This window comes from Colletes gigas, unplaced genomic scaffold (assembly GCF_013123115.1).
Source record: "Colletes gigas isolate AHSC1104 unplaced genomic scaffold, ASM1312311v1 Colletes_gigas_Sc00008, whole genome shotgun sequence".
Taxonomy (NCBI): domain Eukaryota; kingdom Metazoa; phylum Arthropoda; class Insecta; order Hymenoptera; family Colletidae; genus Colletes; species Colletes gigas.
In genome coordinates this window covers 6,587,408-6,614,659 of record NW_025106637.1, presented here as the reverse complement: position 1 = coordinate 6,614,659, position 27,252 = coordinate 6,587,408, and the positions used below count along the sequence as shown (strand labels likewise).

General features: G+C 37.9%; 1 protein-coding gene across 3 annotated transcripts in view; it reads left to right on the top strand.

The window, feature by feature from the left end:
* The window catches only part of LOC122396713 (alpha-catulin), a 69,082-nt gene that overhangs the window by 34,000 nt on the left and 7,830 nt on the right, over window positions 1–27,252 (top strand). For all 3 annotated transcript variants that reach the window (XM_043395338.1, XM_043395336.1, XM_043395337.1), the window contains exons 2-9: window positions 3,059–3,248; window positions 19,374–19,651; window positions 20,215–20,457; window positions 23,436–23,699; window positions 24,804–25,055; window positions 25,268–25,427; window positions 25,571–25,689; window positions 26,292–26,621. In XM_043395338.1, the coding sequence (XP_043251273.1) occupies window positions 3,059–3,248; window positions 19,374–19,651; window positions 20,215–20,457; window positions 23,436–23,699; window positions 24,804–25,055; window positions 25,268–25,427; window positions 25,571–25,689; window positions 26,292–26,621 (1,836 nt within the window). The remainder of the gene's footprint in view (window positions 1–3,058; window positions 3,249–19,373; window positions 19,652–20,214; window positions 20,458–23,435; window positions 23,700–24,803; window positions 25,056–25,267; window positions 25,428–25,570; window positions 25,690–26,291; window positions 26,622–27,252) is intronic.

Sequence of the window (27,252 nt, the reverse complement as noted above, 5' to 3'; positions counted from 1 at the left end):
CCTTTGGAGCTTCCAGCGAAAAACGTTTTCCCGTACGATGATTCGCGATTGTATCGTGGCATAGAAGAAGCCAGACGATAAAGATAAGAAAATTCGAGTCTCGTCGATGCTCGAAACCTGCGTTCACCCTTCGGTGGGGCGGTGTCTGCGCGGGTTAAACATCTGTCGCGTCGAAGAGTAAATGTAACGAGAGGGAAACGCGTAAACCACTCTGACCTCGTTCTCTTCGCCGTGGCGATATTAAAATTTTCCGCGTGCTCGCGGTGAAATGTGACAGATAGGGATAAGTCCTGCCTAAAACGAAAACTGTAACGGCGACAATGCACGGACCGGAGAGAAAACGAACCCCTGCGCCGAGCTCGCGACGTCACGTAACTCCGTTGCTCTTGTCTGGATCCGCGACATTTGACAATGCCTGGAACATAGACCCGCGAACCATGAGTCGACTATAGGTGTAAAGATCGCGTCGGTGGTCGTGCACGTTTCCTCGTATGTGTTCATTCGATTGTACGCATTCACGTCGCAAAACAATACCTCCGTGTCCGTCCCTTTTCCGATATTCCCTCTTCTACTCCCGTTTCTCTCTGTCAATTACTCTCCTATTTCTTCCTCCGTTCCTCTTCCAAGCCCCTCGTTGTTTCTGACTTCTTGCCTCGCCATGCAGATAGCGCGGTTTCTACCGTTCTTCGTCGTGTGTGCTGATTTTATCACACTAATTTCACGTTACTCGTTTATTCGCCTCATTTATTAACACCGTAAACTGCCCTGGGACCAATTAACGTTTTTCAAGCTAGAAAAATGGTCGGAGAATGTATCTTGATAAGAAAAACGGGGGAACGAAATATTTAGACGTTTCTAAAAGGAAGATTTTCAAAAACGTGTACGGTGCAATTTTTGTTGAGATAAACATTTTATCTTTCGTGACACCATTTGGAAACCTGGTCATTTAGAAAAACTTCGTCAAGCGATAATATCGTTAACCCACTTCGCTGCTTTTTATATTATTGACAATATAAGTCGAGTATTCTTTAAAACCATATCAGTTGGCTGCTCTTAATTTGATGCACATTTGTTACAAAAATTGAAATAACGCGGTTTCGAATTGTTTAAAAGCAAAATTTTGGACGGGTACTGGTACGCCACTGAGTTAACAGATTAACACCATTCGGTATACAAAACAGAAGTTAAACGACGTAAAGTTCTCCCAAGCATACGGAATTACAACGCACTTCAAAGGCTGACGATAATTGGCACTAAGCGCGGAATGCCAAGTACCAACTTCTAGAAATCGGATAGTAAATAAGACTTGGACTAAAGGCTCCGACAAGGAGAATTGCTTAGGTAAAACCCTGACCTTTTAACGAGCTTCTAGAGTCGATATATACGACTGTAATACTTCCATCGTGGAATTTCGTCTCTTGCACGTTATTAGCAAAAAAAAATATTAGCCCCCGAGGGAACCATTTTTGTCTTTTCACCTTCATCCCCGATTTTCGCTCCAGTTTTCGTCGTCCTTTTCGCGCCTCCTTCCTACGCAAACTTTTATACCCGATTACACATATGTGCAGGTATATATCGTATATACATTTTGCTCCGTACACATAGATTCTCCTTTACATCTTCCCTTCGCTCTGCTCGTTCTTCTTCCCTCGACCTGTTTCTGTTTCCGTCTCCGTCCCTCTTCGCCCAGAAACCACCCCCCGTTCGCGTCTCCTCCTCGTTTTTCTTCGCGTCTGTCTGTCTGCCCTCGACTGCAGGCCTCGCGAAACAGTTTAAGAGGGGCGGCGGCTAAATGCATTGTCCGATTGTGTGGAAAATGAGGTATACAGACCCCTGCAGCTACAGGCCAAGTAACGGGGTTACTCTCGTGCAGCTTTCTTGAATACACGTTTGGCATTTACGAGGAAGACGCAGAGGGCGGAGAGACAGGGAGGATCTGTCTGGTCGTTAGCCGGCAGACAAAACAATCCGAGCGTAGGCGCTTTCCATTACAAGCGGAGGAAAGCTTCGCGTGTGTCGGTAACGCTTGTTTTTTTTTCACAGCAACGTACACCGAGACGAAGCATTAATTAGAGCTGGTTTGAACTTGGGTAATAATGAGCCCTGCCTCTCTCTATCCCGCATTTTCTCTTATTTTTATATTCAAGATCGGCGATATTCGAGGACTCGTATTTACCTGGAAATGCTTTTTCAACATTTCATCCTTGGGAATTATTATATTATTTGAAGTGTCCGTGTCCGTGTCCGTATTGAGAATGACATTCTAGATTCTGTGATCTATTAATTTATTACCGCAAGTAACGAAATTATCCGATGAACATGCATCGTATTTATTTTAATTAAATTCGCCATTAACGGTATTATTGCATGGATCTCAGGGTATAAGTGTTTTAACGGAAAACAATTAAAATTAGTATATAAACTCGAAACGGTTAACTAATGAGAGATGCTGTAGATCGGTGTTCTTGTGCAATGTATCGCGTCTATACATTATGTTCGTGGAAATTCAAGCAATTTACGAGAGTTAATCTGCTCGAATTAATTCATTTTAAACAGCTAATTTATTCACAAGCTAAAATGGTAACTTGGTGCTGTGCCAGACAAATACATACCCTAATTCTGTTCTCGTTACTGCATGTCTACCGAGCATACACTTTTTCTCCATATTAATGTACCCTTATAATTTTGGTAATCATTTTGCTGTACGTGTCGCAGAATAAAAGTTGTCGACCATTTAGATTTCATGCAAATAAAATTCAACTTTATTTACCCATGCAGACTGGGTATTTTCACCTGAAAATCGAGGATTCTTTGTCATTCGTGAACAAATAATTGGATCAGTGTAACATTGTTTCTAGCATACTTCAAAGTTTTATTTATATCAGAATTTCCGGGTTCAAGTACTTTCCTTGTTAGTACCATTATTATTATGAGGGTCTACCAAGCAAATAATGCGATCTGCGTCACGATAGGATTTAATATGTTCGTTTGAGTAATTGTTGCCTTCGATTAGGATAGTGTTAAATCGTAACGTGTTTGTTTTTATTCATTTTTCCAGATCTCTACGTTGGTGTCGCACAGAGAACGTCCGCTATGTTCGGACAGAAGTCTACATGCGGTCGCCAGGGTCGGGCAAGCAGTAAATCTGGCGGTCGAGAGGTTCGTCACTGTTGGCGAAACCATCGCAGATGACAATCCGGAGATCAAACAGGATATGTACGAGGCATGCAAGGACGCAAGAGTTGCTGGTGAGTCGTTCTTTCGCATTTAATCCTAAAGAGCAGCGACTCTGAAGCATTTCTCCCTGCATATCCAGCCAAAAAATGATCAAATCTCGTACCACTTTATGAGTAGCATCTATTCATACACGTGAAAACATTTTTTATTAGATAATGTTTCATGTAAAATTCAAAAAAATTTATCCTCTCCATATAAGTATTATTACCTTAACACTTTTTGTTTTACCTTTATCCCTATGATATTTTTACGTAAGCTCTGGCTGATGGGTAAACAATAAAGACAAATAAAAAGGGTTCAAATTTAAACAGGTGTATCAGTAGTTAAGAAATCAGAAAAAAATAAAAAATAAATCCTTATGAGTTTCAGATCTTAAAAACATGCAATAATACTCTAAACTAGAGTACCCTCTTGAACGAGAAGAGACTTCAGTTGAAATGCACAATGATTTACATTTGCGCGTAAAAGCTTCAGCCAATCTACACTTTAAAGCAAACAACAAATGATTTAGGAACCTATAGTTTCAATACAGCCCTCGAATACGTCTAACTTGAATTAAATAAATCGTGCCTTATATTCTTGAAACTCGAGCCAATCTTTTCCTTTGTTATTTCTCATCATACAGAAATAAATGGGGGGAAAAGTTTAATCATAAAGAATACAAGATTTAAAATTCCAGTGTAGTTTTTAAAAACGATACCAATGCTGTTCGTTCTCATATATCATCCACGTTTGCCTCGTACAGAGTTCCAAGCACATCGTAAATTATAATTTCACGAAAAACAATGATCAATGAAGTTTCACGGTTACGTATGCAGAAGTTGCCCCGCCAGGATTCATATATCAAAGCTTGTTATGCAAATAGAAAGCTCCTAAAAAGTCGCACGAAGATTCTAAAGACGTTTGTCACGGGTTGTCCCTTCTAAAAGCTGGAAAAGTATCTCTCGGTAGGCATTCATGCTCGTGCTGTCGCTGAGAGGCATACAATCATTGTACCTCCAGCAAGTTATGCTGTGGCTTGACTTCGCTATACCGCGCACTCTTGACAGTTGGAACTCGGTATCAATGCTCTCAGCGACTCTCCAGGTGCAAATAAAATCTCTGGTAAAACGCTACTTGCCCTTGAAATTTCATCCAGATCTGAATCTCCGCGCTCCTCGTCCACTTTTGTCGCGTATTCGCGAAACTCGGGATCGTACGAGTTCGTTTCCCTACCATTTTACCGCTCTTGCATGGTAATTCATGATTGCTACAGAACCTCGGTTATTCCAACTAGTTATAAGACAATTTAGAAAATTGGTTTTTAAATTACACGCTTTAACAGAGGCTTAGAGGAAACTCCAGTCAAGAACAATAGAACAAACGTAAAAGTGGTTGGAAACGTATGTTCCACCCCATTAAAACTTTACTTCGAGTGCTTATGAGCTTTGTTTAATCGTTTCGTGTAACGTAATTTCTGTGCATTCGAAACAATTATAAAATGAGTGCATTCGTAATTCAATGTAACGATATAGTGCAAATTGTTGGAATTCATATTCACGCAGTGTAAACATTAAACAAGTAATAATTAATACACGATTGGGGGAGAACAGTAGTGATATTCAATCTTGCCACGTTTTTTCGTTATTTTACTCGCGGATTGTTTGCTCGAAATTATTCTGAAAAATCCTCGCCTTGTCTATTAACATCCTCGTGTTCCGCCTTGGTTTTCGCGTTTTTTTCGATTCACGGATACCGCCCCCGAACAGAAACACTTCTCTCAGATCTATATCGGTGACGTACGAAGGAGTGCCTCCGGCTAAAAGCTCTGAATATCGTCGCCAAGAGGACATAAATGCAAACTCTCGTATGCAACTTTGCAGAAAGCCTCGGTAAGAATACGCAAACTGGAGGAAAAAGTCGCTTATGCCATTCTGGAAGTACCTCTGGAAACAATCTCTCAGAAGTAATCTGTAACAAACACGTTCGTCCTCAAACTTGAATATTGTACTAATAGTGTAAGGACAATATAAAAGCGGGCTTGCCAGTTTTTTGTACTAAAAAACAACGTTTATAATAGGGAAACTAGGGAAACGGTTTCCTTACTTTGCGTCAAACTGCTTGCAGTTTTCATTGTGTCAAGAGTTAATATTTGAAATGCGAAACGAACGTAAGAGTTCTCGAGGCATAATCGCGATGATGATAATATTGCTCCTTATAACCATTATCTTAATTCTTCACTTTTTCATCGTTTTAATTTCTGAACACTTTGGTATCAAATCATTTCACATCTTCTTTTTCCAACGATCTAATTTATCAATAATATCGTGATACTATTTTGGCGTAAATAAATCAGTGATAGAGCTTTTGATGTCATATTTTCCTCGAATTTAATCTGGATCGTATTACTGCCATTCAGATAATTATATGGTTCATTGATAGGCTTCATTTGCAGACGTCGCGCGTGATTAGAGGATTGTCATTCAAAATATATGATCGAGGCAATTTGACGTACCTTGAATTTATTCTGTTTATTATACCTTGCTGCAAATTGAAAGGTTTTCCGTATTTCTGTTCAAAAACATTCATACCGCGTTCGATTTTGCGGCTTTTATATTAATACTATAAATGAGTTCTATGCTTCGTTGTAAAAAAAAGAAAAACGTTTCAAGCGTCATCCAATGCTCGTTTAAGCAGACTCGTTAAAGGGACGTGGTCTTAAATTCCAAATTCTTAAAGCTGAGCGTGTTTTCGCAACGCGAGATCACGCTCTTGTGTTTTCGTAGTAAAACGAATGCCAAAACGTATCGCGGGAGCAAAAAATGGGTACGTCATGGCCCAGATTCGAAGGTCCTTGAAAGATTTTTCACCATCTTAAGCGGAGCCTTGAGCAATGTCTCCTTCAGATGGAATCCAACCAACAAGAAGTTGCCGAAAGCGTTTTCTTTTCGGTTATCCGTTTTCTCCACGGCGGTACTCGATGAATCGACGTAAGAAATCACCGAGGAATCGAGCCACGACTTGTTTTCGAGATAAAGTACAGACATTTTGGTTACTCGGGGTGCTCGAATACCAGTGGGAATCGTTTAAACGAATTGCGCCAATTTGTTTGCAATTTATAATCTGAGACAGTTCTTAGCGCTGACGTAATACTTTAAATGCATTTTTTTACCTGCAATGGTGCATATCTAGGGGTTTAAAACGGTCGATGAGAATCAAATTTTCTTAATATAGTAACCAATACAGTAGAGCTTCCCATATTGGAATACTAGTTATACAAACGTTTCACTATACGAACAGTATATTTCCTGTTGCATACATATACAACGTATGTATTTCCTTCTGTAGAATGAAATTCATTCACAATGATTCAGTATCGACACAGTCGTGTAACGGTATACCATAATGCAGTCGAAACAGAAACACGTAGTACCGACAATTGAATAAAAATAATTAATAAACTTGAATGCAGGACATATAGAACGAATTTAATATAAAAATATCTGGAGACAAATTGTATTCGATGTGAACTAGTCCATGCAACTGTAAGTCAAATGATAAATATTAAACTCAATAGTAACATAGGATGAGTGATTTGATTGTAAAAATTTTCACGTAAGCTGTCGATTGATACACTCACCAAATAGTTCAGATTCTATCGAATTGAGTTATTGACTCGTGAAAGAGAATGAATATCGTATGATTTTAAGATTATCCCAGATCGTACGTGTGCACCATTTTCAATAACTTCGTACGTCTGTACGGTGTAAAAGTTTCTCCGATTGAAACAAATAATTCCCTCCACTCAGAACTGTGCTTTCATTCGTTTCTTTCAAGTCGTTATCGTTACACGATCGTCCATAATCGAAACAATTCCTTTCGCTCTTTGTTTCCCCATTTTATGCAATTTAATTAAACCGAAACTCGAGATTTTAATCTGGTGTTTTCTTATGTTTTTAATTAAATGGTAGTCAATTTTTTCATGTTGAAACAAATTCGTCAGGCTATCAAGGTTTTTATTAGAAGTTCCGCAGACCATATTCTCCAACTCTGGCTTTATTAATCGTTCCCAAATGTATTCAGATCTACCAGCCAGCAGTGTTTTTATAAAAAGTGTCCCATCAAGATGTTACGCACCTTGGTTTCTTTGAGAATGGCAATAAAACCGCGAAGAAAGTGTACCATAAAGATCTGCTGGAAGGGGCATTAAAGCCCTTCGGTATGACTCCCTTCTAAAGGCAAAGGTGGATTCTCCGACGAGACATTTCTCCACTTTATAAAGCAAGAATAACTTTAGAATGTATACCGAACAATGTCGACGAGTTCGTTTCAGCTGAAAAATCTAGTAGTCGAGATTTGAATAGTACAAACTGTGGTCAGAGCTGGAGAATATCCATGTCAAAATTTCAGTAACAAAAATAGTTTTCAAAAATGAAAACTTTGCCTATGTAGAACGTTTCATAGACATAATTTTCTTATTTCTCTTCCGGAAGCTCGATATACTCGTAACTCGTAACAGATCTTATGGCGGTACTAAGTCGATCGAAGGGGATACTGACTCGGCAAATTGAATATTGGTAAATCATGAAATCGAGGACACTCGAATGAAATGGAGATTATCTTCGCCGAGGCAGAATAACGGTTTCCCTCTAACTGTCTCAAAAGAGCAGCGATATTAGAATTTGCAAAGGTCAGAGCAAAAGTGATATCTCTAGTAGGGCGATTCCTATCGCACGTGAAGTCTATTGTAACTAATCCGAGTCCTGTGAACGATAACGTGGGGTGGAAATTCACGGCGATGTGGCACGCAATGTATCCGAATAAATCGTTGGAACCACTGCTGCCATGTATATTCTATACGGACGTTGTTATACTATTTAGTGCTCAAAATACTCCTGCACATAAGTATCCGGATATTTATAATTGTCTGCAGAGTATGTATTTATTAATCGTGGATTGTTTTCTTTCGATCCGTTTATCAAAATAAAGTATATGGACTAATTAATAGAATCTCATATTTGTCTTTTATTGTATAAGCGAAAGAAAAACTGACAAAACGGTAATTTCAATTAAATTCATTTACTAATATATTAAAGAAAATTATCATACTGGTTTCTTAAATAGGTAGTCATTTTCTATTATTCACAATTTTTTTAAATATCATCTAAATCTGAAATTGTCTACAACGTAATAATCAAAATTACTACTTTTTAACGGAAGTTAATTCAACAATGACGTCGTAATATCAATCTCTCCGAGGAAAAAATTTGTTTGATAACTCAGTTCTTTTATCTACTGTGCTTCTGGGTCTAGAAATTCAATTCCAGGAGTACTCAAATGAAATGATATCCTTTGTACAAAGGACCTCTCAAGAATTTAATTTCATTTATTTCGCGATCGCTTCTTAGAGAAGTAATTACTCTATGGTAGTAACAGAATGAAATTAGTAAATGAACTTTAATTGTATAAAGAAGCGCGATACGGTGTTGTGAATAAGTATACACGTGAACAATTTTTTTTCTGCTTTCGGATGAATGCAATTTTCTTCTGCTAAACGGTCTGTAAAAAAAAATTTCTTATGCAAAACAGCTCTCGCAGAAAATGTCAGACAGCTATTTGTCACATTTTATAGCGTCGATAAAAAATTGCAAGACCATTTTTCAGCATGGTAATACGATTATCTTCTATCGCGGATCGAAATTGTGTTTCGCGTCGTAAACGAGATTGATGGTGCATCAAAAAATGTTTAAACGCGACATTGGACGACAACAAACCGCGCGACGCGTTCGCGAAATTATCGAGTTACGTCACCGAAGATTCAATCGCGTCGGTCAATCGGATAGTAAGAATTTAATAAAGACCGCAATGACAATTAGGCCGCGATTAATTGTTAATCGAAGCTCTGATTCGGATGCAGACGAATCTGGCCGCGGATCCACCGGAAATTGCGACGATTTCATCCACAAGAACGATTGTGTCCGCGGTGGACTACAATTTACGATACACAGACTCGAAAATTCGCGATAAATTCGACCTGGCCACGCGGACTATCTCGTACGTTACGAAGTATATTTACGAGCAGCATCATGCACGAGCAAAGTGAATTTTCTGCGGAAAGAACTAAATTTCGTAACAAGTAGAATTTATAATGTAATCCCATTCGAATAGAAAATCGATACCTTTGCGTAACATTGAATCCCTGTTCAATTCATTTGTTTATAATGCATGTTAATAATTGATATAAATAATTCACTTTGTCCTCTCAGTGAGCGCTTTATGTGCACCGTTAAAACGTGCTATCTTTCGATTAAAATTAAGAAACGTCAAGTATAATAAAGGAAGCTCTTTAATAGTTTCGTTTCTTCAACGTACGTACACTCCGAAGATTTCTTATCTTCAACGATCGTACACGTACGGAGATAGCGAGGAAAAGTCAGCAGATAGTATCAACGAACGAATGACGTGAGAAAATGTAGTACGAGGTCGAAAGTCAAGAGGTAGACAACGATAGTTAAGAGGATAAAGACGAGGAGCTATACCGAGGAGGTTAAAATCGACAAAGGCGAGAAGTTCAGATTTCTCTGTGTCTCGACTCAACCTATACTGATTCTCAGCAAACGAGTATCTTCTTAGCATATTCTATTCATGTTTCGTGGCAATTAAACAGCTGCAAATTTTATCTGATTAGAGCACAAAGAAATTACTACAGTAAGGACGTTAGAATTTCGTACAAAATCATTTTACAGAATTTATTCCATGCAAGAGCAAGATATTAGTGAATTAAAATTTGCTAGAAATATAATGTGCTCTTCTTTGTTCGTATTATTTCTTTCCTGATGTTTGAGTCTAATGTTACTCGAAAAGTATAAGTTTTTAAAGATCGTTTCCCTAAGAAAATTGCATTACAACCGTTTCTAGTTTCCATCGATGAATGCCCACGTTCTTGGAACGAGCGTAAGCGTATATTGAGACAGTTTAACCTCCGATTACTGGTTTTTTCCCCGTGATACAGAGCCGTTTCAAATGTTCCGTAGTCTTGGAGTGCTTTACGGACAAAGACGAGCCGGGAAAAGTGGGTAGCAAGTAAGGCAAAGCAAGCAACACCGTCCAGGGAGTGGCGAAATGCCAAGAGATATATCGTCATGAGCAGTGCGCATAAATTTCGAAATCAAGCCATCTTATTATTGCTATCTTGCCCTTATTGTTAACGATCCACGAGTCAGCGATCGTTTTTGGCTTCGAGGTCCTACAACAACCTTTTAATATTGTTTCTCCCGTCGGGAGACTGTCCACGTGTGCTGCATCAATGTGTACTTGATGTATTCTTAGAAATGTTTCAATTAAGAGTCCGATGGCGGGGCCATGTCGCTTTAGGCTCACATTTAGAAGCTTCTAAGGTGTCAGAGAATGGACTTTAGCAGGTTCCTAATTTTGTGTTCGAATACAACTTGTTTACGAAGTATAAATACAATCACATTATTTATTGTGTATTTTAATATATTCAAACGTATTATGATATCGATGTTGCATTCCTCTTCAAATATGGTATTTATTATTATTATATTCACTGCAAAAGCAAGCAATTAGCCTAATATACAGTTCAAATGAAATTAACGTTTGCAAGAAATTAAAATACAAACTCATAGTTAAGAATTCAGAATATGTAAATATTTCTTGTATTCCAAAAAATTCTTATTCCTCAAATTGATTTTAGGAAAAATCTGATTTTGACCATTCTGTTATACTAACATTTCGTATCGAGACGCTATTAACAAACGACGGAACGGAATAATAATTCGACATTTGATTTACGGATTAACCGAAAGTAAAGCGCGCGTTTGGAAATTTCGATGTTGGCTTTTGCTCGAAGAAAACGGCTGCTGTGTCGTCGTCCACTAATAACTGCATCGATCAACGGTGAACAGTAACTTCTTCCACAGTCTGTGTACCCTTACGATAGACGGCACTCTGCTATTTTTATCCCAACTACCTTTTAAGATCGGGTCAAGTCAACGTGCAAAACATTTATTAACCCCCGAGCGTTTTTCAACGAAGAATGAGGCCGGGTACATCGTTTTGGCAGACGTCGAATATTTTCACACTTAACTTCAAAGACTTTTCTGCCTCTGTAATAAAATCTCGATGCCTGTCTGACGTTAAGCGAATCAAGTATTCTCAATTATAGATATTAATATTCGATACACACGATGCAGAGTTAGGTAATAAATAGTCGATTGCTTTGTTGCAAAAATATATCTTTCACTCGTCGAATAAACCGTTCTACTTTTAACACCGAATTTATATTCGGCAGACTGATAAAGAAATACAGTTATTGCTTCCAGAGTTAAGCTTCAATCTACATCGTTTCGAGAAATTTTAAAATAGAAATTCATACCGATAAGCTTGAGAATAGTATCAAATGGCTAAACGAAATCCATTTGTTTAGCTACAGAATTTCTCGGAAACGATGAGTGAAGATGATTCGTTGTTCCAAAGTGGATTTAATTCGAAGTAGTTGCACTCTTCCCAGTCCATATATCAACCGATTTCTACGAACGTGGCGAGTTTGTGTACGAGTCGTAAATTCATTTAACGGCGTGACAGTTATCGCGAACTGTAACGTTGACGTTACACCGTATATAGAAAAAACAAACATCGCGTGTCGAATACATTTTGTATGGAAGATGAATATCCGCGAGCACATGCAGTTTAGTCCATCGTGTTTGACATGCACTCGATTGGCAGTGCATTTCATATCGTAACACGTACGATACGCGATCCCGAGGGATTAATCAGACAACCGGAAAGGGAACGTTAGCATTCGACGTGGAAATTGTTAATATTTCCGAGCGAATTTCAGATTTCTGATCGGCGAATATCGGTGGTGTTCCAAATAGTATACCTGCTGCATTCGATAGATCCGACGATATATCCGGGACGTGAGCTTGAAAAATCTGTTTTTTATACAGAACGGTAGTCTCGAAAGCGGAAAAATAATTCGTGGCGTTAACGAAATGATTGGTGGCGCGATTTATACTACGGCCTTAATTAATGTGTTGCGCGATACGATTTATTAACTCCCATTCGTAACATTCTACAATTTTCGAAATAGTACACGACCATTAATTCGTCTTTATTGTACAAAACTTGTACGCGTTACAAGATTAGAATAAATAGAAAATATTCTAAAAATCATATTTCGAGATCAATGTGTATATTTTTCAAATTATTTAGGTGAGATGGCCTTTTGCATAAGGATTCTTTCTATTTCCTTAAAGGGTAGATTGTCCCTAAGATTTGAGTTAATATTTCTTTGTTATGCACCATGATCGTATTTATTACACGTTAAAAAAGAAAAGTTGGACCTCATATCCTGATTTTCTGATCTGTTATTACCCATTCTTAGGAACTGACAATCTGTTTTTGCGTTTGATTTGTCATCTTCCATTATCATAGCAACGGATCAATGGTACCAAGCTACCAATCGGTGAACTGGGTTATACGCAATGCGCCTATATTGCGGTGCTGCGATCTGCGATATCTGTAATCCAATGCTCACAAATTTACATGAGATGCTGGAGGACGATCCAATTCCATCGTTGCATTCCTAGAGCAAAGACTTATTCGGGACGTACTGCTAATACGCGATCAAACTTCTGCTATACGTCCAGTTTTATCCGATCAAACTGGTGCACAAAATCGATTGTACATATAACTTGTTGATGTAACAGGACCATTTATTTTCAAGCAATCTTCATAAACTAAACAAATCTCCAATTTAAACTAGATTAAGGGGCCATTCTACCTTGTAGGCATGAAAAATACGTGTTTCTTTGTGATTTTTTTTTGCGGGTTATTAAAGAGCGATTAATTCCGGATTTTGTAGATACATTTATTATATATTTAGCTATATTTACGAATTTTTGCAACGCATAATATCTATTGATTACGCTGTTTTTGTTGATCATCAAACAACAGTTTTTACGAACGGCACCCGACTGCGTACGTGATATCTTGCGAACAAGTTATTCGAAATCCTAAAACCAACGATATTCTTAATATAGATGAGTGTGGTTATAGCATGAACTAGGATCTTTTCAAAAAAACAAAAAATGGCAAAATGGCAGCTATTTTACGAAAAAATACTGAATATTTTCATATATTTGGTTGCTTTTTTGTTAATAAAAGAAAAAGTATTGCATATATCGCAATTATCCTAGTTCATGCTATAGGGAGACCAGTTCTGAAGATACTGTATAAATTTGATGTTGATATCTTGAATAGTTTTTTAGTTATCACGCACGCAGTGCCGAAAAATGTAGTTTCGAGAAAAACAGCTTTAAAGTTTCACGTCCAGTTGTTATACCTGCGCGCGGTACATTTCAGCAGGCTATAACTTCGTTAGTTTTTCAAATTTCAATTCAATATTTGCTAGACATATTTTCGAGACTACATACTAAAGGAAAATGCAAAAAAAAAAAATATCGATTTTTTTAATCCCACAAGGTAGAAAGGCCCCTTAATACAATTCCCCTTGGACAAAATTATAAGACACTATCTTTGAAAATGAATAAAATGTGTATAATTATACGAAATGACACTTTTTGCAATGTCAATACTGTGGTCTTGCTAGGATCAAGATTCCCCGCCTCTGCAAACGAGGGTTAAGAAAATGCAAAAAGTAACGATAAATCGATTTTTCGGTCCAACGTTACCAGGCTTTAACAAAAATTTGCGACTCGAGCACTGATTGCTCTCGATTGTCACTGTTTCTCGTCCTTTGCTTTCGATTCGCGAGAATTGTTCCCGGAAGAGCCGTTCCAATAGATTTCTCTTCTCCGCGCTTAATCTTGCGAATTGCGATCGACGCGGGTGCATCGAAATACAAACATCGATATCGGGAAAAGCACTTCGCTTTAAGATAAACTCGAATGCGCCCCTCTGTCCGTAATATTGCGCGAGTACGTGCAGACATTTTGTACGGCTTACCAGGGTCTCGTTATCAGTTCCCGTCAATATTTAATTAACTCGAAGATTGGTATTACAACTTTAATGAGAACGAAAGAACGAAGAATGAATTACGAACGTTCCGTGTAGCTCCCAGGGTTTGTGTCTATTTTTCTTCGAGTCTGCTTTCGTGTTCACCCAGAATGCGGTAGGTGTGATTTTAAGAGAGTCTGTAAAGTTTTAAAGAAAACCTCGTTTCGCTTAGGAGTCGCGTCCTAATTCTTAAAATCATGGAACCGATGTCGGGAAGAAATGTAAAGAAAACTCGATAGCTGTCCCGTCTGCAGTTTCTGAAACTGAAACGTAAACATTGACACGCGGACTTTCGCTTTCAGGGAACGATCTGTTTATTAGGTAGACACGGTGGAAAAACATTGTAATTCAGGCGATATCGAGTCAGGACGAAACAATGTACTTCTGCGATTGTTAAATTGGGTCAAGGGGGATTGCATGGCGTACTTGATACTCAATCTGCATAAAGCATCGTAAGGTTTCGCTATCAAGGCAGCTGAACTGATTACGTTACACAGCTATGCCTTCTAGGTTACTATCAGAGTGCAAAATGCCGGACGAAGAATCCAAAAACCGATGCGCTGGAATCTCTCGAATATTTGGAGCAACATTTTCCAATCAGCCAGCGAACTGAACGTGCACAGAAAGTTTACGATGAATTTGTTTAAGATATTTCAATAGGAATGGAATCACATTACAATAAAATTAAACTTTCTTATACTTTTATCAAAAAATCTCATACTTAAATAATCTCTCTGTTGCATAGTCGAGTATATTTTGAATATCAGCTTCTTGAAAATAAATACTCTCGAAAGCTGTAATTGCTCTAACTGTACGCGCTCTTCGATCAGATTCTTTTTAAAACTCGCGCTACTGGTTGGAGATAAACAAATAATTTAAATTAATTCCACCCGAAAGAAGCGGGCTCTTGGAAGCCCATCGATAGGATGTCGGTGTCGTGGTGAAATATGGAGAGTTTGTTACTTGATCGCGGAGGATGAAAAGAGTAAAGAAAGGTAAGAGGATGATTTAACCGAATCCAAAGCCGTATCTTCTCTTCTACTTCGTTTGCTTCGTGTCCGCGGTCCTTGGTTCGATCAACGAATATAAAAACGCTATCAGCTAACGCTTCGTTAAACTTCCTCGGCATTATTAATCCTAAGACTCTCAATTTTTGTACGACCATTAATCGATAATTCAATAAATCGTATTTATGTCGAGGTACAAGCGAAAATTCTTGTACAAATATTTCGTACGATATTTTGTTCAGCCCTCTCGATATTGTGCAAAATTGTTCAATAATTTCAAGTACCTTGAAGCCTATCGATACACGGTACAGCGAATAATCAGAAGAACGAAACATATTTCGGAATTGGATTGCTTATTTTTAAGTTGGTTCTCGTGCAGAAACTGTTTCCTATCTAGCTTTAAAGCGTTTAAAGTTCGATGCGGTGCGTTTAACGCGCCATAATCGAAAGGATTAAGTTCAAATTAAACGAGTAATGAAATGGACTCTATTAAGAAATTGTAAATGCCGTGGAAGTTTCGTTCGTCGCTGCGAGGGGCTTCCTGTTTCTCGGAAAACTTCACTTTCCAGCATAGATACGACGTAAAAATTGATGGGTAACCAAGTATGAACTTCCAAGTTGGACGGCCGCGTGAAACTTTGTAATAAGCTGAGAAACGAAGAGAAAACTGCAGCTCGTTGCTGACTGAAAGCACATCAACACGTACGGGGCGTAAGAAAAATATTTGTCACGATCGTCAGGTGTGATCCTGCATACAAGAAGAAAATTGGACCAACAATAGTATTCCAGAAAAGGATACATACGCGTTGATTTAAAAGAATGTGATAATATGATAAAATACATAGGTTGCCAGCTGATCTCTGGAATTGAACTTCTACCAGAGATCAAAATCAGAGAATTTATGGCGCGTTCGTGTCATACGAGTACAAGTTTGAGGTTTATTTATCGCCAAAGCTGGGCGGCCAAGTAACAAATCTGAATACGTTGAAGTTTGCAAGAGCTGAATTAATACTATGGAACTATGTATTATTATAAGACAGAGCATTCTCACAGTGATGTACGTTCGTTAGCGTATAAATTAACATCAACAAACTGTTTCAAAAGAGAAATTATTTGTTGTCTGTATTAACATGAATCGTAATACCGAAAATTAAATAAGTTATGTTACTACCTTTCTGAGTTGTTTGTAAAATAATTATCATTATTTCTTCCATGAATTTAATATTTTCCATAGAAAGCAAAGGGCCACACTATGCATGCTGAGACAGGTTATTAATTAGCAAAGTGTACCGCGGAATTCAATGTAATTTAAAAGTAGGAATGGACGAACTCTCGTCAGACAGTTTGAGATTTTCGTGAATCGGGTAATGGTTACGTAAAAATGGAGGCTCGCGGCTTATCAAGTTGGCTGGATGAAAATTAATATCGAAGAAACAGAATTAAACGGTCGTAAACTCTCGGTTAGATGCTTTACGATGCCACGTAATTAGAAAGCGCGGACGTCGAGACCTGAAAAATGAAACGAGCGAAACATCTCTCGGCGCGCAAGTTTAAATTAAAGAATTTCGCTCCTGGTCAAAAAAAAGTTAGGAACGCTGCGTCTCGCCAAAGGAAATTACAGAACGCAGCGTTGTTGATGCGTTGGATTATTAAATACAATTCAACTTTATTTCCATAAAACTTCTATTTCGACTACTCGTCAATTCGCGATTTCGTGAAAAAAAAGTATTTTAAACTTAAAACAATTTTGTAAGGGCGTACACGCAAAATCAGAGTTCCAACACAGATTTTGAGTTAATGCAGAAGCTTCGATATTATTCGTGAATTTCAGTTATGAGCTGCAACGTGAAATATACTAATAAAAATACTGAAATGACTTTGTCATTTAGTAATATATTCGATGCTTTAAAAAATATTATGAAAATATTGCTACATTAAACCAACGACTTTCCTTTGTTCTTGATATTTAATATAACGTCTATTTTATGAATATGGTTGTACAAGGTAACAAACGTAGCGTATATTTTCTCTTTATAAAAAGAGAAATACGTCGACAAAGAGAATCGACAGCGAGACCGTAATGAACGAAACTTATTTTTCTGTGATATAGGAGACCTTTTTTTTAATAAACGGAGCAGAAACACTGTCGCGCAGAACAAATTAACAAATACGGTATTGCAGACGAGACGAAATATTGCATTGGACGATACAAGCACTTTATAGACATGGTCTTGCCGCGTTATTACAGGGAAACACCTGAACCCACTTTGTATATTCTGTATATTTCATAAGATACTAAAACGTCGAAGTGGGCTTTCTTTCTACACGCTGAAGTTCGAATACAACAATACAAACAGAGTGCAATTTATGGGACGAAACTAGGATACAATATTTAATATTAAAAGATGTTTTATTAGAGTCACCTTTCGTGTAGAATTCCACGCCAAAAACGAGCGAATCAAAATTCACTCGGTATTCTTCATCACATATTCAACGCATTTCATAAGATGATAAATATTCATCGCAAGAGATGAAAGGACATTCGATTGTGGAGGCACGACGATATTGGAGGCGAGCTTCTGCATATCAGAAATTGTCAAAGAGCTGAAAACGTAATGCCTGCGTTCACGAGAATTTGATTATCGTTGAAGGGTTTTCATATAATTCTAATAACAGGCACGTGTAACTTGTAGAATTTCTTTACATCCGTTCGATTTACAAATGTAGTGGTGATGATGTATCCTAGTTTCTTTAGAATAGACAAAATAGAACTTATTTCTAGAGTAAATGAAAAGAAAATTAAATAAAATATAATCGATGCAATTTTTCTACAAATTTTTATCTGAAATTAACAATTGAGCCTTGTAATTATTTAAAATATGATTATAACTGCATTGTTTGGTTCAGCTAATTGTGTAATTGCGTTATTTAGAGAAAGACCGTTGGAAATAGAACGAGTATTTAATTACGCACTCTTACGGCGCTCTAATTTTAGAAATCTCTGTTTCTGCGATGAGCACGTATGTCATATAAAAGCTTCACTAAGCATTTCGTCACTCTCGCGCTATTTTCTCGATGACGCGTCATTATATCGGAACAGCAGGATTTAATCCATTAACGCCATTTTTCCCACGATAAATTCACTCGCGCTCTGGTCAGAGAATGACCGCGAGTTTAATTTTTTGAAAAAAAAAAACTGAAATAAATAAAACATTCTTTGCAGGAAATAACTGTATAGTTTCAATACTAATAATAAATGTGAATAACAAACCATCGAGACAATTTGTTCAACCCAAATAGCTTTTCTATATCTGTGAAACTCGTTAAAATATTAATGAAAATGGTAATTTATTGGTGGCGTATACGCTCGGCATAGAGAACGCGGTAAAACTCGTTAATTTTTCACAATGTGAAGAAGGATCGATTGTTTTTCTATTCTCCGAAGTCGGTTGTTGTTCGGTTTTTAAAACACACCGTACAGTAATCATGGTTTTTTCGTGGCGGGGGCTTGGCTGGAGCATAGGCCTTGGTGATCCATTTTCATTCAACCATTGGAACCATTGGTCAATATGCAGTCGACGAATGGAAGCAATTTGTTTCGCTGTGGCAACGAAATGGAGACTTCTAGTCTTTCCAACTGGTTGGGCTGTCGTTCGGTTTGCCTATTTTCCGTATCTTCTCTATATACATATGATCGAACGATCAGACACTGCTGATTTTGAAACGCCAACAGTTTGCTTCCTGTACAATTTAATTCGAACCTTTAACAAATCATTGTTGATCTCAACTTTCAACTTACACCTGCAATTTTTTTAACCAGTCTTGCACTGCTCACTTATAATATCTGAGCCCCACGTTTCACTAATATTTCGAATTTCTCTTAAATTTATACTGCCACAATTTAAAAAATACGTGTGTGTTTTAAAATACTGTAAAGTTCCATGAAAATTGAAAAAATGAACCTCATCAATAGGAAGTTTTAAACGTAAAAAAAGATGGACATTTTACTTAACAATAAGTGACAATCAGTTGCTATTCTATTATACAATTTCAACGCGATTTCGATGTAGAATGGAATATTTTGCAAACGCAACGACGATTGTTTTTCAGGCTCGGCGATCGAAAAATTATGCGAATGTGCGATGGAGGACAGCCTGGCTGACCGAGGCTCTGTCGTCAGGGCTGCCAGATGTCTTCTTGGTTCTGTCACGAGGGTTCTCCTGCTGGCTGACATCGTCGTGGTCAAGCAACTCCTTCTTGCGAAGGACAAGGTGGCTCGTAGTCTTGGCCGCCTTGAAAGCGTCTCGAACTTCACCGAATTCGTGAAAGCATTCAGCCAGTTTGGGGCAGAGATGGTGGAGCTTGCACACCTGACGGGTGATCGCCAAGTAAGTAATTCGTCGAATAATTTTACGATCATTCTGCGCAAATGAATTTCCTTAAAAACTTAAAATATTAACTCAAGGAAAACTTGTAAGGTTATTTTTCTTTTATTTTGCGTCTCCCAATATAAAATCATTTTTACCGTCTCCGTCAGATAACTTTTATAAATAAATTCTCGTGTCTTCTTTCCCTTCCTCAGAAATACTTTCTGACGGATCGTGTACCATGTACTTTAAAAATAGCATCAATAGAGAAGTTGGACACTCGCTTGAGAAAAACATCTGAAAGGTACATTTGGTCGTGGAAATAGAATCAGTCCCTTCAGAATGTCCAGTGTCATAACTTTCACAGAAAGACATAAAGGAATTCTAGTGCTTTTTGTATACCTATAGTCAAGAATATCCAGCCTTTGATGTCGTAACTCAAGAAAAGAAGCAAATTTTATACGGAATTATATTCGAATATAAGACAACGTTTAATTTTAAAAAATTAAAACAACGAAACGTACTGATCATAAATATTGTGAAAGGGAATACTTCTAAACGGAGTGAACTGTTCGAAATTTCAGAATGATTTAAAAGACGAGCGACGAAGGGCGCAGATGGCTGCGGCACGTCAAGTTTTGGAAAGGAGTACTATGATGTTGCTCACGTCTAGTAAAACGTGCTTGAGGCATCCGGAATGTCCATCTGCTAGGGAGAACAGGGACACCGTGTTCTGTCAGATGAGAAGAGCCATGGATTTGATACATTACGTTGTGAAAGACGGCGTGTTAGACTGCAGTGACTCGCAATCGTACTCAAACTCCCAAGTAAGTGATCTTGCAATAAATTTCGTATGAATTTTCTGTATTATTTATCGCATTAATATATACAAAACCATAAACTGGGGGATAAAGGTATTTTAAACCAAATTAAAAAAGAAATGTACGAAAGTTATATTCAAACATGATGATTAAAAAAATATTCTACATAAGAATACAGACCAACTTGTAACCTATTTTCATATAAATTTATTACAAGCAATCTTGTTTAATGCAACCGAAATTTTATACCACGATCCTCGATCATGACTACGTATAAATACCAAAGATGAAATGAACAATCTGTATCAGAATGGAGCTGGAAAGAGTCCATAAAAGTGAGAATTATTATTCGTATAGGAATAATATATATTCGTTTGAACGATCTACTAAATCTTGCAATAATTTGACCCATAGTACGTACAGTTTAATAAGTCCATCCTAGCATTCCGATGTCCTGCTTTCATGAATTTTTGGCGCCACTCAACGATGTTTATTGTCGTCTTACGTTACCTATAAACATGAACATACAATCATAGAAATCATACGAGGACAGAGGATGAAGCGTTTACAATGAAATACATGAGAAAAGTTGGAACGGATCCAAGGAGCTTTCGTTCGCTAAATTGTGATCCCCGACTAACCCATAACGCACAATTTCAGTGACCTTGTGCAGCGTTGGCTGCATAGCAAAAGTAATACACGAGAAATCGAGATGATCTCCGTATCGTCGCCAAAACCATGAAGAATAACTATCACTTCTATAGTGACTTTTCCAAGCAGTCGAAACAAGACGAAAAATGCCAAGAAGCTTTTCATTTAAATTAATGTTAGGACTTCTGCATATTCTTCACAAAAATACGCGTTGTTTGCATTTTGAAACATTAAAATCCTCCAATCCGTTCAGAAGTTATGATGTTTCAAACATACGCAGGAAATTTCAGGGAAACGTCTCAACGGTATGGTCAGACATGATATGTTCGATAATTTTTTTCTCGAAACTGAGTAGGATTTCTGGGGTATGCTTATTGACCAAAAATGATTGCAATTGACCCCCGGAGCTAAAAATAATTTTTCCAGAACGATTTGAAAGTTTTTGTTTTCGCCGAAAAATTTCAGCATTCTCGAATTTTTTTCTCGAAAGTCCGTAGAAATACGAGGGTATGTCTATTGACCAAAAATGATTGTAATCGATCCCTGCAACTGAAAATAATTTTTCCAGAACGATTTGAACAAATTTTTTTTTTTTATTCGACACGCGCGATGGAACGTGGCATCCGGAAGTACAAAATATTCCAAAATTTTCCGTACTCGAGGCAAAATGCCAACACCGTCTGGGCAGCTCGCAACCGGAGCATTTTCGAAATTTAAGGAGCATCTCTCTAGTGGGGAATGGACGCTATGTATCGACAACAATGCAAATTGATATCGTACGGCGGATAAAGCCGACACATAGCAAACAACGCTGAAATAGATGTCATCAACGTTGCAAGGCATTCTTCGGCACGTGCCAAATTGCAGCGTCGCGATTCCAGTGCATTAATGCACCGACATTATTTAAATTTCTTGCCAGCCACGGACCGGGAGGGCAGCCAAATTTCGCGCAAGAACAATGGTCTAGATACGGGGAATTTATTTAGTTTAAATGATATTAAAATGCCCACTTCCGCGAAACTTATGAAGCGACAACTGAATTAAATGTGGCGCATATAACGTGGGTCTGTGGCGACCACCGCAAACGATAATTTCTATCTAACGAATGTTTGACGAATGGGACAGCGAAATTATTTTCGAAAAGATTTTTTAATACTGAACAGCACTTTCTGCTCATAAATTGTGTTCAGTAGTTCAGTAATTCAGGTTTCAGTAACTTCCAATAACAGAGATCAATTCTCTAAATATTGAGAATTACTATCGTAGAGGGTTTATATTCGATTTAAAATTATTTTTATCCGTTTTATCGAAATTCTTTTTAATTACGGTCGAAAGCATCCACTTTGTAAAAAATTGTGACTCAGAGTTTGATAAGGGCCGTTAACGAACCATTTAGAAGAATATGTAAAGTGACCGAGAATTTATTACGTGCAGATTAACCGATATTCCAGAAGCTTTAGAGGAAAAATTAATGCGGGATGCTCGGTCACGTTCAAGGATCTCGTGCGAGTAATTGCACTAGAAAAATGTATAATCGCCACTGTTGAGGTATTTTATAGCTGAATGCGCCCTACGCTTGGTTCAATGCAGTCGGTTGAACTTCAAATGTGTATGGTAACCTTAGGGCAAGAATATATTTAGACACCGTACGTCAAAGTTCCGTATAATATAATAATACTAGATTGTGTTTACTACGTAAACACTCTATAAACTTAATAATTTATTAGCACGCGAGTAATGCTGTCTTAAATTCACGACGTGTGCTTCCTTAAAAAAGTACTTCCCATTGCTTAAAATATAAACACAAATATTAGCAATATATTGATTGTACTAGAATAAATATAAATCATAAAATTTTATTCGCTAATCAGGATTTAGAAATCACCAATAAACAAACATAAATGAATACGTTAATATACATTTAAAAATTTAATTTTGTAGGTTTTATTTGAGAAATATAAATTTTTTTCTAATTACCTTTTTCATATTCGTGATATATTTCAAGGGGGTGGGAGTCGGGTGACATAATTTTTTTCGAGAGAGTATTTTTGAACTTAACGAGTGGCAAAGGGAAAGGGGTGAGAATCAGGTTAATGCCGCGTGACGTAATTTGTAAACGACTAAAAAGAATAAACTGTTTCAAAATATTTCCATAAAATAGATTTTAGTATTTAATTTCTTTTTAAATGCGTACGTATGTAATCCCTTCTCTCCTTAGAAACTGACCGGCAGTGTCAAAGGGAATTTCCTTCAAAGACTAAATGGTATCATGTAAATCCGAAAAAGGGATGGGGAAGGGACGAAAGTTTAGCTGACTGTGTAATTAATTCCAGAGTCCACAGCAAGAGGACTGGGACAGCAGCACAGCTTTCTCCGCATTGAAACACTTCGAGAGACTCGTAGAAACTACAAGGATGACCCTTCTAGGGCCCGGATGTAGGGAAACACTCACTTCTGCGCTCGATACCGTCGTCGAAAGGACACAGGACTTCACTGACAGCGCGTACACCAGCCACGAGCACAGAGAGAATATCCTCTTGCTTTGCGATCGGGCGAAACTCGAGCTGAATACGTTGCTGCGAATCGGTAACAGCATGGTAAGGACCATGTCTATTTAACAATTTTGAGTCCATTAGCAAAGTTCGTGTCTTTCGCAAGAAACATCTATAAAGTGTCGAAACTAGACACATTTGAAATAATTTTATTTGAAACACTGTCTCAATTATTTTTTTTCACTTTTCAAATACCATTGCGTTATCTTATTTCATGGAGTAACTTGGAAAATAATAATAAAATGTAATACTTCAGAATCATTTCATATACGAAACTAGAAATCTTTTTGTGTCGTTGAAAAAATATTTTTTCGCCGATATAAAAAGGACAAATGTAATTTGATGTTACTGGAAATATGTACGCGTTGAAGGTACGAAAATTGATATTGAATGTATGTCCGTTATTTGCATTGACTAATTGAAGTGCATCACTTCATCGTGAATTCGGAGTTTAGTGGTTTTCAGAAGGAAATCGATACGATTTTTCGATAAACGAAGGGATCACGCTGTCGATGATGGTTATTCTCGGACAGAACAATTTATCGGACTAAAGGGTAGATTTGGCGCAAAAAAAATTTCGTATAATACCGGATTATACGTGGAAAGATAATCCGAGTTGGCCTGGTCCAAGTTGAAAGGAGCCTGACATTCCGGCGTAAAACCGAATGAATGAGCTGGCTAAACTGAATCAGTTATAAGAGCCTACTACTAGTGAATAGACACAGGAGACTAGCCAGGCAATTCCCTCTCTGAAAAAGAAAGTAAAAGGGCATTTTCCTCTTTGTCGTTGAACGTCGGGAACATTAATAAAAATAGCCACTACGCGTCTCGATGTGTTTTTCTTTTAAAAATACTCCGACAACAACTTGTTTTAACAGACAATAAAAGGATATACTGTGATATATCAGAAATAATGTTACCTGAAAATTAAATGACATATTATTTAAAATATTGTTTCGAATAAAATTGTTTCAAATGAACCGTTCCGATAATTTGACGAAAGAATGTTCGGGGCAAATGTTTCTAATCTACAGATTGTGAATTTCTTCTTTCGAATAATTCTGAGAAAGAAATTTTCAACAAACAGGTACAGAATCTTTATCGATAGGAATAGGGATAACCGTAAAATGATTATTGTTTTTTTGTTAGAACTACGAAGGTGGCGGTGGTTCTCCAAGTTCAGAAATGGAACAAGCCATGCTGGGAGTATTACGCACCACCAGGGATCTTCGCCAACAGCTCTGCGCGACAACGATGGAGCAGGCGGGTGATCTCGGACAGGTAACCAAAGCGGGCCAAGAACTTGTGTCAACGATCAGGAATCTCGCTTTGGCCAACGACATAAATCGTCTCCAAGAGAGCAGCGACAGATTCCACGAGTACATCGACCACATCCTCGAAGTGAGTGTCTCCTTTTGATATACGTATGTACGATCGATCTTACGACGAAACGTAAACGTTTAAATTTAAAGACTGATGCATGTTATCCTCGACTCGCGCTTCAATCTAAATTTTCTTTACTTTAAGACCGTCACTAAATTTTATTAGATTGTATACTGATTAGCAACGTAGCTCAGATTCTTACGTGGAATCCACAAATTGTCAATTAACAGGTGTGCAAAATGCTGAGACACGTTGCGCTTTCGGAGTCGTTGCAAGTTTCAGCAAAGTTCACGGAAATTAATTTGAGAATATACGGTCCCCAAGTGGTGACAGCGGCGCATACGTTGGCAAGGCATCCTACTAGTAAAATTGCTAAGGAGAATCTGGAAGGTAAATTGAAATTTATCCGGAAACGTAGCTTTTTTTCATCGGGAAGTTCGTATCATTGCCGTTGAGAATGTAATTAAATTGGAACAAAATAGACTTGCACCCTCGTTGTACGATGAATTTTAAGTATCGTTCGCGCGTTTCAGTATTCGCGGACATGTGGCAATGGCTCATGACCGACGTGACCACGGTGGCGAAAGATGTGCTCGAATTGAACCAAAATCGACCAGAGAAGCAAGTATATATGTCCTTGCCACGGCCAGGGGTAAGTGAACTTTTACATTTTTATCTTTTCTTTAGTTAAACGATTAAAAAATATTAGTTATAATTCTCTGGAGTGTCTAAAAATTTCTAGATAACGATCAGTTCAGATAAACTAACACACGGTTATTTTGAATAACACCTAGCTAAATAAGATAATAAACCACTCGAATGATCATTTTTCAAATGCTTCCTACGAATAATGCCCAAGCATGATTGAGACTACACTTAACCCATTCAGAACGAGCATCGTACATTTACTCCGAGCTTAAGCGTATGACGCCCGTCCTGAATAGGTTAATAGTATTATTTTGAGCGACGATAGCATCTCGTGTGCCAAATCGATTCTTAGAACTGTCCATGAAGATACGCAAGAAATTGTGATATTTACAACGCAATGTTAAGTATAGATCCTACCATTCCTCGGAACATAATTTTTCTTTCAAAGCATCGTCGGTCACTGTGGAAAAGTGTTTTTTTTTTTTTACATATATTCTGTATTTATTTTAGCTGTAAGTTATACTAAATACTGAATATACTAAAGTCCAATAGGCATAAAGAACGTCGCGTTTACGTGTTCTGACCAGTACGTGTATTTGATTTCAGAAACACGGCACCACAAGCAAGCCGTTGAAACCGGTGAGATTGGACAGCGAGGAGCAGGCGAAGATCGCAAAGGCTGGCCTGGAGATGAAGCTGATCACATCGGAGATGGACGCGGAAACGGAGAAATGGCAAGAGAGCGGTAGCGCCCTGGAGGAGAACAACGACATCGTGAAGCGGGCGAAGAACATGTCGTCGATGGCGTTCTCGATGTACCAGTTCACCAGGGGCGAGGGCGCCCTGAAGACCACCCAAGATCTGTTCACCCAAGCTGAGTATTTTGCCGAGGAGGCGAACAGATTGTACAAGGTTGTGAGACAATTCAGCTACCAGGTACGTGTCATTTACCGACCCGTCATACTACGAAATTGCAAAGTGATACACATTTTTAATTGGACTGATGTTGAGATGCTATGTATATACGTGTATATGTACAGGGACGCCTGTGCGTACGCGTATACATGTACATCGCCCTTTATTTATGATCATTCTTTTTTACCGTTGTTTATTATTATACGGATTCTATACTGGACTTGACTCCGAGTTTTTTGATCCTTGCTATATTGGAGATATTTTTCCTTGAATTTCGCTATTGAGTTTCATTTTTACGTAATTGCGACTACCGAGCCACGTCGAATCCAAGCGTCGAACGATGCAGAAAATTTATTCTTTTCGACGTTTCTCTCCTCGCGGGAACGTATTTTACTATTTCGTGCTGGTCTAATTAAATACGTGGACATAGATGTTAATCCATGATGGTACTAAATAAGCGATAATGTTGCAAATGGATTGGAAGTGGCTCCGGTGTGAGTTATTAGCATTAGACATGTTCGAATTAACACGTTTGCTGCCCTTTCGACCCTCCTAGCTAGGCCGAATATATATAGTTACCTGAAACCATTTTGATCTCTTTATACTCTTCTTGAAAGAAATCAACAAAAACGCTAACCTTGTAATATATTCT